General features: G+C 42.0%; 1 protein-coding gene across 2 annotated transcripts in view; it reads left to right on the forward strand.

Annotated features, from left to right (window-relative positions):
* The window catches only part of LOC123991125 (cadherin-18-like), a 412,196-nt gene that overhangs the window by 331,260 nt on the left and 67,443 nt on the right, over positions 1-13,493 (forward strand). For both annotated transcript variants that reach the window (XM_046292353.1, XM_046292352.1), the window contains 2 exons: positions 3,383-3,550; positions 4,571-4,758. In XM_046292353.1, the coding sequence (XP_046148309.1) occupies positions 3,383-3,550; positions 4,571-4,758 (356 nt within the window). The remainder of the gene's footprint in view (positions 1-3,382; positions 3,551-4,570; positions 4,759-13,493) is intronic.

A 13,493-nucleotide genomic window follows, 5' to 3' on the forward strand; every position in this document is an offset into this window, starting at 1 on the left:
TCCACATCACCCGCGGAACAGAGGAGGAGTAGAATGAGGGTGCGGCTAAAGGCTATTAAAACTGGTCACCTAGAGCGTTGGGGACAGAGAATAAAAGGAGCAGATTTCTGGGCATGGTAGAATATATTCAGGGCATAATGCGCAGACAGGGGTATGGTGGGGTGCGGGTGCAGCGGAGGTAAACCCAGGCACTGGGTGATGATGAGAGAGGTTGTATCACTGGACATGCTGGTTGTAATGGGTGAGGTCACCGCATGTGTGGGAGGTGGGACAAAGGAGGTATCAGGGGTATGAAGAGTGGAACTAGGGGCTCCATTGTAAACTAAAACAATGATAACTAACCTGAACAACAGTATACAAGGCATATTGACATTTGAGAGAGACATACAGCGAGGCATACAGTAATCACAGGTGTTGAATTGGGAGAGCTAGCTAAAACAGTAGCTAAAACAGTAGGTGAGACAACAACAGCTAATCAGCTAGCACAACAACAGCAGGTAAAATGGCGTTGACTAGGCAGGGAGGGTCGGATTAACTACACACAGAGCCTGAGTGCGGCTGGGGCCGACAGATAAAACATTAAACAAGCAGAATGGACTACCGTGATTAATGGACAGTCCAGCATGCATCAGCTATGTAGCCAAGTGATCAGTGTTCAGGGGGCAGCGGTGGATGGGGCAGGGAAGCTGCACTGGCGAGTATTATCCAGGTAAAAAAAAACTGGCTGGCTGTGCCAAAAAAAAAAGCCGCTAGCAGTGGCTAACAATGACTAAATAGCTTGTAGCTAGTTAGCTGATTAGCTTCTGGAGGTTCTTGAGTGTGTTTTAAAAATAATAGCGATTCCGTATCACATTGGGTGAGGCAGGTTACCGGAAGGTATAAACAAATAAAACATCGAAAAGAGATTCAAAGTAAATATGGGTCCAGTGAGTGTTTGGGACGCGGCGATTCAGACAGTTAGCAGGCCTGTGCTAACAAGCTAACAGTTAGTAGGCCGGGGCTAAACAATGTAGCAGTTAGCGGACCGGGGCTAAACAAGGTAGCAGTTAGCGGACCGGTTCTAAACAAGCTAGCAGTTAGCAGGCTGAATTAGCAAGCAAGGAGATAGCAAGGGCTAGAAAGTTAGCCTTTGTGGGGCGTCGCAATGGGGTGAGTCTGTTTATGCCTCTTCATGCGGTGACATCGATTGACTGGTTGTGGTCCGGATATTGTAGCCCAGGAGTATGCTTCGGAGGTAGCACAGGAGCTCTGGCCGGGCTAGCTTCAAGCTAAGTGGGTGGAAACGCGAGCCAGGAGAAATCATCCGGGGTTGCGGTTAGCTAGTTAGCTAGTTGTGAAGATCCAGCTGAAAATGTTCCGTTTGCGGTCGGAATCCGGTGGGAATCTGGGGATAAAAAAATAATAGGTCTGTTATGCTCTGGTTAGAGTCGCGTTGTTCGAACTGGCGAGAGCTTTCCGGGCTAAAGGTTAGCTGATGACCGGTTAGCTGAAGACCGCTAGCAATGGTTTGCTGGTAGTGATAGCTGGTAGTTAGCTGGCTAGCTTCAGTTGAGGGGTTCCGGATCCGAAGTAAATATAAATACTTTAGAAAAAATAGCTGCATTGGGTGAGGCGGGTTGCAGGAGAGTATTTAGAAGTTGAGGTTTAGCAAGATATGCGAAGAAAAATATGTAAAGAAACGATATATACAAGGGACACGACACGACAAGACGTCTGACTGCTACGCCATCTTGGATTCGATGATGAGGCCAAAGAGTTCAATCTTGGTTTCATTGGACCAAAGAATCTTGTTTCTCATGGTCTGAGAGTCTTTAGGTGCCTTTTCGCAAACTCCAAACGGGCTGTCATGTGCCTTTTACTGAAGAGTGGCTTCCGTCTGGCCAATCTACCATAAAAGCCTGATTGGTGGAGTGCTGCGGAGATGGTTGTCCTTCTGGAAGGTTTTCCGATCTCCACAGATGGACTCTGGAGCTCTGTCAGAGTGACCATCGGGTTCTTGGTGACCTTCCTGGCCAAGGCCCTTCTCCTCCGATTGCTCAGTTTGGCCGGGTGGCCAGCTCTATGAAGAATCTTGGTGGTTCCAAACTTCTTCCGTTTAAGAATGATGGAGGCCCCTGTGTTCTTGTGGACCTTCAATGCTGCAGATATTTTTTGGTACTCTTCTCCAGGTCTTTGTCTCGATACAACCTGTCTTTGAGCTCTACAGACAATTTATTCGACCTCATGGCTTGGTTTTTGCTCTGACATGCATAGTCAACTGTAGGATGTTATGTAGGCAGGTGTGTGACTTTCCAAATCATGTCCAATCAATTGAATTTACCACAGGTGGACTCCAATCAAATTTTACAAACATCTCAAGGACGATCAATGGAAACAGGATGGACCTGAGCTCAATTTCGAGTCTCATAGCAAAGGGTCTGAATACTCATGTAATTAAGGTATTTCCATGTATTTTGCTTTGTCATTATGGGTATTGTGTGTAGATTGCTGAGGACGATTTATTGAACACATTTTAGAAGGCTGGAACTTAAGCAAATGTGGAAAAAGTGTTGGGGTCTGAATACTTTCTGAAGCCACTGTATAGTACAAGGATGTGAATGGGTTAGGTAGTCTCATATCTAAGTCTTCCCAACCCTGACAGTCATTCTGAATACAGGTTGCGGGTGAATACAAATTCAAAATGATGGAAATCCCCATTCTGTCTGGATTCCAATAGAAATTACACATCACTTTGCAAGCCAGCATAATGTGACTTGCAGGCCTGATGAGGCCTGTATAAACTATGAGTTTCAGCTCACTGTATTAGGGTAAAACTAGACCCTCGAAAGAAGGCCTTATGAAACATGTAAAAAAATATGTTGTAATTTGGTAGACACTAGAACATATGACAGTAGTGAGTGCATACATGTTCATACTGGTCCCCCGTGGGAATCAATCCCACAACTCTGGTGATGGAAATTCCATGCTCTACCAACTGAACCACACAGGTCTTGTATTGTCTTAAATAATTACATTTTAATGACAACATATTCACCTAGGACCTCACTTGGTGAAGGCTCAAAGAATACAACAACCATGTCTCCATCACCAGGAAACACAGTCATGGGTAGTACTGCTAACTCTACAATTAATTTGAATGGGTTAAAAACCTACAGCAAGGCTATTCAATTCAGATCCTCAAGGGCTGAAACATTTCTGGTTTGGGATTTTTGCGTGGTTATTCAAAGAACCATCCCATTTATGGTTCTTCAGAGAGACTAAAATGGCTCCCCTATGGAATAGTTCTCAAGAACCTTATTTGTTTACAACTTCCACCTTTATTTTTAAGTGTGTAGTAACATTGGTACTCTCCTATTATTTATATTCTTCTCCCCTTGTCCAGGAGTCATCAGGACTGCCTTATCCAACATGGACCGGGAGGCGAGGGAACACTATGCTGTAGTCATTCAAGCCAAAGACATGGCAGGATCGGTTGGAGGACTCTCTGGATCCACCACCATCAACATCACCCTCACCGACGTCAACGACAACCCACCCAAGTTCCCGCAAAGTGAGTACTGTACAGACACCAGGGTTGCCTTCAACAGTCAAACGTTGTAGAGTGTTCAGAGAGAAAGAACATAAGATACCTCTCTGACATGTGGAATAAGGAATCACGTCAGTTGTATTCGTAGATTTTATGTCAGCAACGTTTCACACCATTTACAGAACGTTGCCCAGTTACTCCATATCACTTGGAACGTGATTTTAAAAATGGCTTTACAGTATCTAAGAAATTGACTGTCTATTTCTGCTAAATACTAATTCCTTTGTTTAATAAACAGCAGTGCTTCTCAGATATCTCACGTGACTGGCACAATGTCAATTTGAGAGTATGTTTAGCCAATTACAAATGGAGATTTCTCATATATTTATTAAAGAATCGAAATACACTCCTCCTCACTCAAATGGATTGAGCTTAATTACAGAAAAACTAAACAGCTTTAATTGACTGTCAGGAGCCCAATCCTTAATAATTAACAGATGTTCAACATACATTAGTACATTAGAGTATAGCATTGAGTAAAACCTTACCAATTGTGAATCCTGATTTTATATATATTATTATATATCCTATGTAATAATAATCATATATTGATATGACATTTGATCTCAAAATCTATCTCATCAAATGCCATGCTGGCTGAATAAATATGTAGGAACACTGAACATCAATACTGCAAAATTATAGTTCAATAATCACATCTCTTTTAGAGTCCAAGTTAAAGTAAATTCTATTCAAGTGCCCTCAGACACATTGTAGCTCTAAATGTTGATTCAAGCAATCTGACTTGATATCAAAAGGTATTTTAGTAACAATTGCATTCTGTGAAGTCAAATCAGGGTGACACAGGTAAAATACATCATCATTTGGAAAATCCACCCAAAATATGGCACCAACTAGTGATGCTCAGCTGTTTCTTAGCCTTTGTCCCAAATTCCACCCTATTCCCTATTTAGTACACTCTAAGGAATATGGTGCCATTTGAGATGCAAACAATGTCTGTATTGTTATGTTCATGATCCACAGAAAATTACCAGTTGTACGTCCCTGAATCAGCCCAGGTGGGCAAGCCAGTAGGGAAGATTAAAGCCAATGATGAGGACCTTGGCGTAAACGCAGCGATCAAGTACAGCATCATCAACTCAGAAGGAGCAGCCATGTTCTCCATCGCCACAGACAGAGACACCAGAGAGGGAATCATCAGCCTCAAGAAGGTATACAGAGTGAATGAATAAATTCATTAATTCATTAAATAATAAATGAATGAATTAACAATGACAGGCACTCTAGGGGAGGAATAATCAATCTCAAGAAGGTACATGACAGAGTAAATGAATGAATCAATGAATGAATGAAACAGTAACAGGGACAACAGGGAGGGAATAATCAACTTCATGAAGGTACATGACAAAGTTGTGCTTCAGTCACTCTTTTCCAGAAGTGTGTACTTGCACACTCCTCGTCATGGATTTAAAAGCATACAATTGTTGTAAGCATTGGTTGGAGAGAGTTTCTACCATTGTAAAAATCCATGTGACATATTTTGCAAATGCAAACTTTAGGAAAACAATGATATTGCTCTCTATTCCTGTGTAATAACACTGTTATTATTTTAGTAAAAACATTGTATTATCTCAGGGATTCCCAAACGTTTTTGGCCTACGACCCCATTTTGATATCGGAAAATTGTTGTGACCCCAACCATGTGAAAACAATTATGTAATTAATAGCCAATGTTAACTTTTTTATTTGGGGCTATAACAGTCAATTGAAAAACATTAACAGTATTTCTGATTGTTTTCTCAACTCACCATCACATACTTTAAATGTTGGGCTATGACAGTCAATTTGAAAATTAGCCTGACATAATGTACAGAATCTTGTCTCACCACCACTAATGAGATCGGTGTGCTTGATGCATGTTACGTCAGAACTTCTCAAAGTCAGGGGGCGTGGTCGAGAGTCGCACATCATTTGAATGCATTCGATCAGCTGTTCGATTCAAATCAAATCAACGTTTGTTTGTCATGTGCGCCGAAAACAACAAGTGTAGACGTTACAGTGAAATGCTTACTTACAGGCTCTAACCAATAGTGTGGAAAAAAAGGTTGGAGACCAAGCAATTGCCGTACCAGGCAGTGATGCAACCGGTCAAGATGCTCTTGATGTTGCAGCTGGAGAACCTTTTGAGGATCTCAGGACCCATGCCAAATCTTTTTAGTTTCCTGAGGGGGAATAGGCTTTGTCGTGCCCACTTCACGATTTCGCTTACCGGCATGTCAACTGAGCCAGGATCACAGTCAAACAAATTGGGAAGTATGTCCCAAACTGCTCCTCTGAGTGGTAGAGGTGAGAAGTCATCAGTTGTGTGGGACACTTAATCATACTGTTTTCTGTCAATAAACATGCACAGCCGAGGAAAGGGGACATGGTTTGCTTTTGAAAGACTCTATCCAATAATTATTATTTCCTCTGAATCCACTGGTTCGGTCACTCATCTGTAGAATGTTTTTGTATTATCCCTGCATGCTTTGGTTCAGTTTCCCAAATATGTCTGTTACAGAGGCATGGAGACACAAGTCCGACACCAAGTCCGTTTTTTCACACCCACTTTGAATTACAATAGATCCACTTTCAATGCAAAAAATCTTTCCAAAACCCCCCTCGATAACCACCAAACCTTGGTGTGAAATAGAACATTGTTATTCTCTTTATTTTATCAGTCACATATGTGTTTAGCAGAGGTTATTGCGAGTTTAGCGAAATGCTTGTGTTTCTAGCTCCGACAGTGCAGTAATATCCAACAAGTAATATCTAACAATTTCACAACATAATACCCAATACACACAAATCTAAGTAAAGGAATGGAACTAAGTATATGGATGAGCAATGTCAGAGCGGCATAGACTATGATACAGTAGAATACAATAAAATACATTGTATACATATGAGATGAGAAATGCAAAATATGTGAACATTGTTAAAGGGACTAGTGATTTCAAGTCTATGTATATAGGAAAAAGCCTCTAATGTTTAACAGTCTGATGGCCTTGAGATAGAAGCTGTTTTTCAGTCTTTCGGTCCCAGCTTTGATGGGGCAGTAGCTACCCTGGATGATACCAGGGTGAACAGGCAGTGGCTCGGGTGGTTGTTGGCCTTGATTATCTTTTCGACCTTCTTGTGACATCGAGTGCTCTAGGTGTCCTGGAGGACAGGTAGTTTGTCCCCGGTGATGCTTTAGGCTGACCGCAACACCCTCTGGAGAGCCTTGCGGTTGTGTGCGGTGCAGCTGCCATACCAGGCGGTGATACAGGATGCTCTCAATTGTATATCTGTAAAAGTTTGTGAGGGTTTTACATGCCAAGCAAAGTTCTTCAGATATAGCCTGACAGGATGCTCTCAATTGTATATCTGTAAAAGTTTGTGAGGGTTTTACATGCCAAGCAAAGTTCTTCAGATATAGCCTGACAGGATGCTCTGAATTGTACATCTGTAAAAGTTTGTCAGGGTTTTAGGTGCCAAGTCAAATGTATTCAGCCTCCTGAGGTTGAAGAGGCGCTGTTGTGTCTTCTTCACCACACTGTCTGTGTGGGTGGACCATTTCATTTTTCAGTGATGTGTATGCCGAGGAACTTGAAGTTTTGCACCTTCTCCACTGCGGTCCCATCGATGTGGATAAGGGAGTGCTCCCTCTGCTGTTTCCTGAAGTCCACTATCATCTCCTTTGTTTTGTTGACATTGAGTGACAGGTTGTTTTCCTGACACCACACTTCCAGATCCCTTATCTCATCATTGTTGGTAAGCAGGCCTACTACTGTTGTGTTATCTGCAAACTTGATGATTGAGTTGGAGGCGTGCTTGGCCAATGAAGTCATGGGTGAACAGGGAGTACAGCAGTGGGCTGAGCACACACCCTTGTTGGGCCCCAGTGTTAAGGATCAGCGAAGTGGAGGTGTTATTTCCTGCCTTCACCACCTATGGGCGGCCCGTTAGGATGTCCAGGACCCAGTTGCACAGGGCGGGGTTCAGACTCAGGGCCTTGAGCTTAATGAAGAGCTTGGAGGGTACAATGGTGTTGAATGCTGAGTTATAGTCAATGAACAGCATTCTTACATATGTATTCCTCACGTCCAGATGGTATAGGGCAGTGTGCAGTGCGATCGCTGTGGATCTATTGGGGCGGTAAGCAAATGCGTCTGGGATGACAGGTAAGGTAGAGGTGATATGATCCTTGACTAGTCTCCAGAGCCTTTCTGTTCTCCTCCACACTCCTGGGCCAGACTACACTCAATCATATGACCAATTGAAGAGATGAGTCTTCAGTAAAGACTTAAAGGTTGAGACCGAGTCTGCGTCTCTCACATGGGTAGGCAGACCATTCCATAAAAATGGAGCTGTATAGGAGAAAGCCCTGCCTCCAGCTGTTTGCTTAGAAATTCTAGGGACAATTAGGAGGCCTGCTTCTTGTGACCGTAGCGTACGTGTAGGTATGTACGGCAGGACCAAATCGGAAAGATAGGTAAGAGCAAGCCCATGTAATGCTTTGTAGTTTAGCAGTAAAATCTTGAAATCAGCCCTTGCTTTAACAAGATGATCAAATCTTTTGGTTCTAGTCAGGAGTCTAGCAGCCGTATTTAGCACTAACTGAAGTTTATTTAGTGCTTTATCCGGGTAGCCGGAAAGTAGAGCAGTAGTCTAACCTAGAAGTAACAAAAGCATGGAATAATTTTTCTGCATTCTTTCTGGACAGAAAGTTTCCAATTTTTGCAATAGAATACGTAGATGGAAAAAAGCTGTCCTTGAAACAGTCTTGATATGTTCGTCAAAAGAGAGATCAGGGTGCAGAGTAGCGCCAAGGTCCTTCCCAGTTTTATTTGAGACGACTGTACAACCATCAAGATTAATTGTCAGATTCAATGTCTGAAACACAGGCTTCTAGCGAGGGCAATTTTGGGGCTTTACCATGTTTCATTGAAATGTACAGCTGTATGTCATCTGCATAGCAGTGAAAGTTAACATTATGTTTTCGAATGACATCCCCAAGAGGTAAAATATATCGTGAAAACAATAGTGGTCCTAAAACGGAACCTTGAGGAACACCGGAATTTACAGTTGATTTGTCAGAGGACAAACCATTCACAGAGACAAACTGATATCTTTCCGACAGATAAGATCTAATCCAGGCCAGAACTTGTCCGTGTAGACCAATTTGGGTTTCCAAACTCTCCAAAAGAATGTGGTGATCAATGGTATCACAAGCAGCACTGAGGTGTAGGAGCACGAGAACAGATGCAGAGCCTCGATCTGACGTAATTAAAAGGTAATTTACTCCAAAATGGAGTTATGGTCAGATTTGCCAAAAGGAGGGTGGGGGAGGGCCTTGTTGGCATCCTAGAAGTTGGAGTAGCAATGGTCGAGTGTTTTAGCAGTGTGAATACTACAGTCGATGTGTTGATAGAACTTCGGCAGCCTTTTTCTCAAATGTGCTTTGTTAAAATCCCCAGCTACAATAAATGTTGCCTCAGGATATGTGGTTTCCAGTTTGCATAAAGTCCATTGAAGTTATTTGAGGGCCATCATGATGTCGGCTTAAGGTGGGGATATACAAGGCTGTGACTATAACCGAAGATACTTTTCTAGGGAGATAATACGGTCTGTAGTTTTTAGTTTAGTTCATTAGTTCGACCATTTTAAAAAACAAGCACACATAAAAATGAAAAATCCATACATGCACATTAATAAAATAATCGAGGATAACACACAATAAAGTCTGGGACTTATTTCTATTGTGATCCTCTTGAGACAAGATGGGTAGACAAGATCGAACACAGTATGGCAGTGAAAAAATAAAACAAAAACAGAGAAGGACATCTATCTCATCATTCCAGTTACATCATAGGGGTCATTCATATGGGCACAGAAGAGGTCAAACATATTTGAACTTTTTTTAAAAGCTGACCAGAGAGGACGTTGTTTTTATGGGCAGAGGCAACTCATTCCAATCTGAGGCTCCAGTATACAAGAAAGTACCTTTCCCAGCTTTACTCCTGAACCTGTATAAGTACACATCAGCAACACCTTCTTAAGCTTTGATAAGCCCCAAACCCAGGAAGTACTATAATAGTCAAAATGGCATTGAATGAGGGCAGTAGCTAGCACTTTCATGGAGTCCTTATCAAGCAGCTTGGACTTTCTAGCCAAAAACGTATCCTGACATTAACCTTCCCTAGCACTTTATTGGCCATGCTCACACCTCCCAAGCTTCCATCAAGGATACATCCCAAGTAGCTAACATAGGTTTTAGTAGTCAGCACCCTAATTCCACACTGATTTCAGAGGCCTACTCAATTTAGGTCTGGATCCAAAAATAATTGCTTCAGTTTTCCCTAAGTGCAGAGATAGCTTATTATCTCCAAGCCATTTGCTAATGTTAGTAACCTCTGTGCTAAGTATGCTTTCCAACATAATTTTACTTTTGTGAGACACCAGAAGTGTAGAGTCATCCATATCGTTTATATAGAATAAAAACAGCAGAGGCCCAAGCAAGCTCCCTTGCGGAACGCCACAACTGAACCACTAACCTCTACTATTTGCTCACTTCCTGACTTTACCCAGTCTAGAGGGATACTGCTCAACCCCAGTGCCTCCAGTTTGGAGATTAGGAGACAGTGGTTAACTGTATCAATGGCTTTCTGTAGGTCAAGCAGTACCATTCCACAGAGAATTACAAGAATTCCAAATTATATCCATAATATCGACAGAAACATGGCAAACGTTTTTTATAATCAATTCTCAAGGTGTTTTTCAAATATCTATTCGATAATATATCAACCGGGAGAGTTGGCTTTTCACCAGGACCGGGAGGAAAAATGGCTACCTCTCTGTTTTGCGCAAAAATCACACTGCTAGCTAACAACTGACCCCTTACGCAATGTGGACGTTTACGCTCATTCTTCAAAATAAAGGCCTGAAACTACATCTAAAGACTGTAGACACATTAGGGAAGCCACAGAAAAAGGAATCTGGATGTTAACCCTTTCAATGGACAATAGAGATGCATAGGAAGACAAGGGTTTCAAAATAAGAGTCACTTCCTGATTGGATTTTTCTCAGGCTTTCGCTTGCAATATCAGTTCTGTTATACTCACAGACAATATTTTTACAGTTTTTGGAAACTTTAGAGTGTTTTCTATCCTAAGCTGTCAATTATATGCATATTCTAGCATATGGTCCTGAGAAATAGACAGTTTACTTTGGGAACGTTATTTAAATATAAAAACAATAGTGCCCCCTAGCTTCAAGAGGTTAATCCAGCAAGCCATGCTATTATCTAAGGATAGCACCCCATCAAACATACACATGAAAATCATAATTCAACCAACCAGTCACAACACAAAAGTCAGAAATAACATATAATGCATGCCTTACCTTTGAAGATATTCTTCTGTTGGCACTCCATTATGTCCATTAAACATCACAAATGGTCCTTTTGTTCGATAAATTGTGTCGTTATATATCCAAAATGTTTTTTTGGCGCGTATGATTCAGAAAAGACACCGGTTCCAACTCCCGCAACATGACAACACATGATCTAATTAGTTACCTGTAAACTTGATCCAAACATTTCAAACAACTTTCCTATTCCAACTTCAGGTATTTTTAAACATAAATAATCAATTAAATTTAAGACGGAATCAACTGTGTTCAATACCGGAGGAAAACAAAGTGGAGCGTGATTTCAGGTTGCTCGCCTCAACCACAACAGTACAATTCACTCGATATTCGTTCTGGACAGCCCTACTTCTTCATTTCTCAATGGAAAAACATTAACCAATTTCTAAAGACTGTTGACATTTAGTGGAAGTGATAGGAACTGCAAGCAACTGCCTTATATTTCTAGATTTCCATTGAAAAATCATTGAAAAGAGAGTGACCTCCAAAAAAATAATTCCTGGATGGTTTGTCCTTGGGGTTTTGCCTGCCAAATAAGTTATGTTGTTCTCACAGACATCATTCAAACAGTTTAAGAAACTTCAGGGTGTTTTCTATCCAAATCTACTAATACTATGCATACACTAGCTTCTCGGCCTGAGTAGCAGGCAGACACTTTTCATCCGGACGTGAAAATAGTGCCCCCTAGCCTTAAGAAGTTTTAACAAACAATGCAGTTTTATGAAAAATACCCCCAAAAAATAGAAATACAATTAACAAATAAATAAAGAGCAGCAGTAAAATAACAGTAGCGAAGATATATACAGGGGGCACCAGTACAGACTCAATGTGCGGGGGTACCGGTTAGTTGAGGTAGTATCTACATGTAGTGTAGGTAGAGTTATTAAAGTGACTATGCATAGATAATAACAGAGAGTAGCAGCAGCATAAAAGGGGGGGACAATGAAAATAGTCTGGGTAGCCATTTGATTAGATGTTCAGGAGTCTTATGGATTAGAGGTAGAAGCTGTTTAGACGCCTCTTGGACCTAGACTTGGGGCTCCGGTACCGCTTGACATGCGGTAGCAGAGAGGACAGTTTATGACTAGGGTGGCTGGAGTATTTGAGAATTTTTAGGGCCTTCCTCTGACACCGCCTGGTATAGAGGTCTTGGATGGCAAAAGCTTGGCCCTAGTGATGTACTGGGCCGTACGCACTGCTCTCAGTAGTGCCTTGCGGATGGAGGCCGAGCAATTGCCAAACCAGGCACTGATGCAACCCGTCAGCTTGCTCTCGATTGTGCAGCTGTAGAACATTTTGAGGATCTGAGGACCATGCAAAATATTTCCAGTCTCCTGAGGGGGAATAGGTTTTGTTGTGCCATCTTCACAACTGTCTTGGTGTGCTTGGACCATGTTAGTTTGTTGGTGAGGTGGAGGCCAAGGAACTTGAAGCTCTCAACCTGCTTCACTACATGCCCCCCGTCGATAAGAATGGGGGCGTTCTCTGTCTTCCTTTTCTTGTAGTCCACAATCATCTCCTTTGTCTTGATCATGTTGAGGGAGAGGTTGTTGTCCTTGCACCACATGGTCAGATCTCATCGTTGTTGGGGATCAGGCTTATCACTGTTGTTTCATCGCCAAACTTAATGATGGTGTTGGAGTCGTGCCTGGCCGTGCAGTCATGAGTGAACAGGGAGTACAGGAGGGGACTGAGCACACACCCCTGAGGGGCCCTAGTGTTGAGGATCAGCGTTGCAGAAGTGTTGTTACCAACCCTTACCAACTGGGGGTGCCATGTCAGGAAGTCCAGAATCCAGTTGAAGAGGGAGGTGTTTAGTCCCAGGGTCCTTAACTTAGTGATGAGCTTTGAGGGCACTATGGTGTTGAAAGCTGAGCTGTAGTCAATGAATAGCATTCTCACATAGAGTTGAATTCGAAAGTTTACATACACTTAGGTTGGAGTCATTAAAAAACTTGTTTTTTAACCACTCCACATATTTCTTGTAAACAAACTATAGTGTTGGCAAGTCGATTAGGACATCTACTTTGTTCATGACACAAGTCATTTTTCCAACAATTGTTTACAGACAGATTATTTCACTTATTTCACTCTATCACAATTCCAGTGGGTCAGAAGTTTACATACACTAAGGTGACTGTGCCTTTATTAAACAGCTCGTAAAATTCCATAAAATTATGTCATGGCTTTAGAAGCTTCTGATAGGCTAATTGAAATCATTTGAGTCAATTGGAGGTATACCTGTGGATGTATTTCAAGGCCTACCATCAAACTCAGTGCCTCTTTGCTTGAAATCATGGGAAAATCAAAATAAATCAGCCAAGATCTCAGAAAAAAATTGTAGACCTCCACAAATCTGGTTCATGCTTGGGAGCAATTTCCAAATGCCTGAAGGTACCACGTTCATCTGTACAAACAATAGTACGCAAGTATAAACACCATCGGACCACGCAGCCATAATACCGCTCAGGAAGGAGGAGCGTTCTGTCTCCTCGAG

Source organism: Oncorhynchus gorbuscha, linkage group LG12 (genome assembly GCF_021184085.1).
Source record: "Oncorhynchus gorbuscha isolate QuinsamMale2020 ecotype Even-year linkage group LG12, OgorEven_v1.0, whole genome shotgun sequence".
Lineage (NCBI taxonomy): Eukaryota > Metazoa > Chordata > Actinopteri > Salmoniformes > Salmonidae > Oncorhynchus > Oncorhynchus gorbuscha.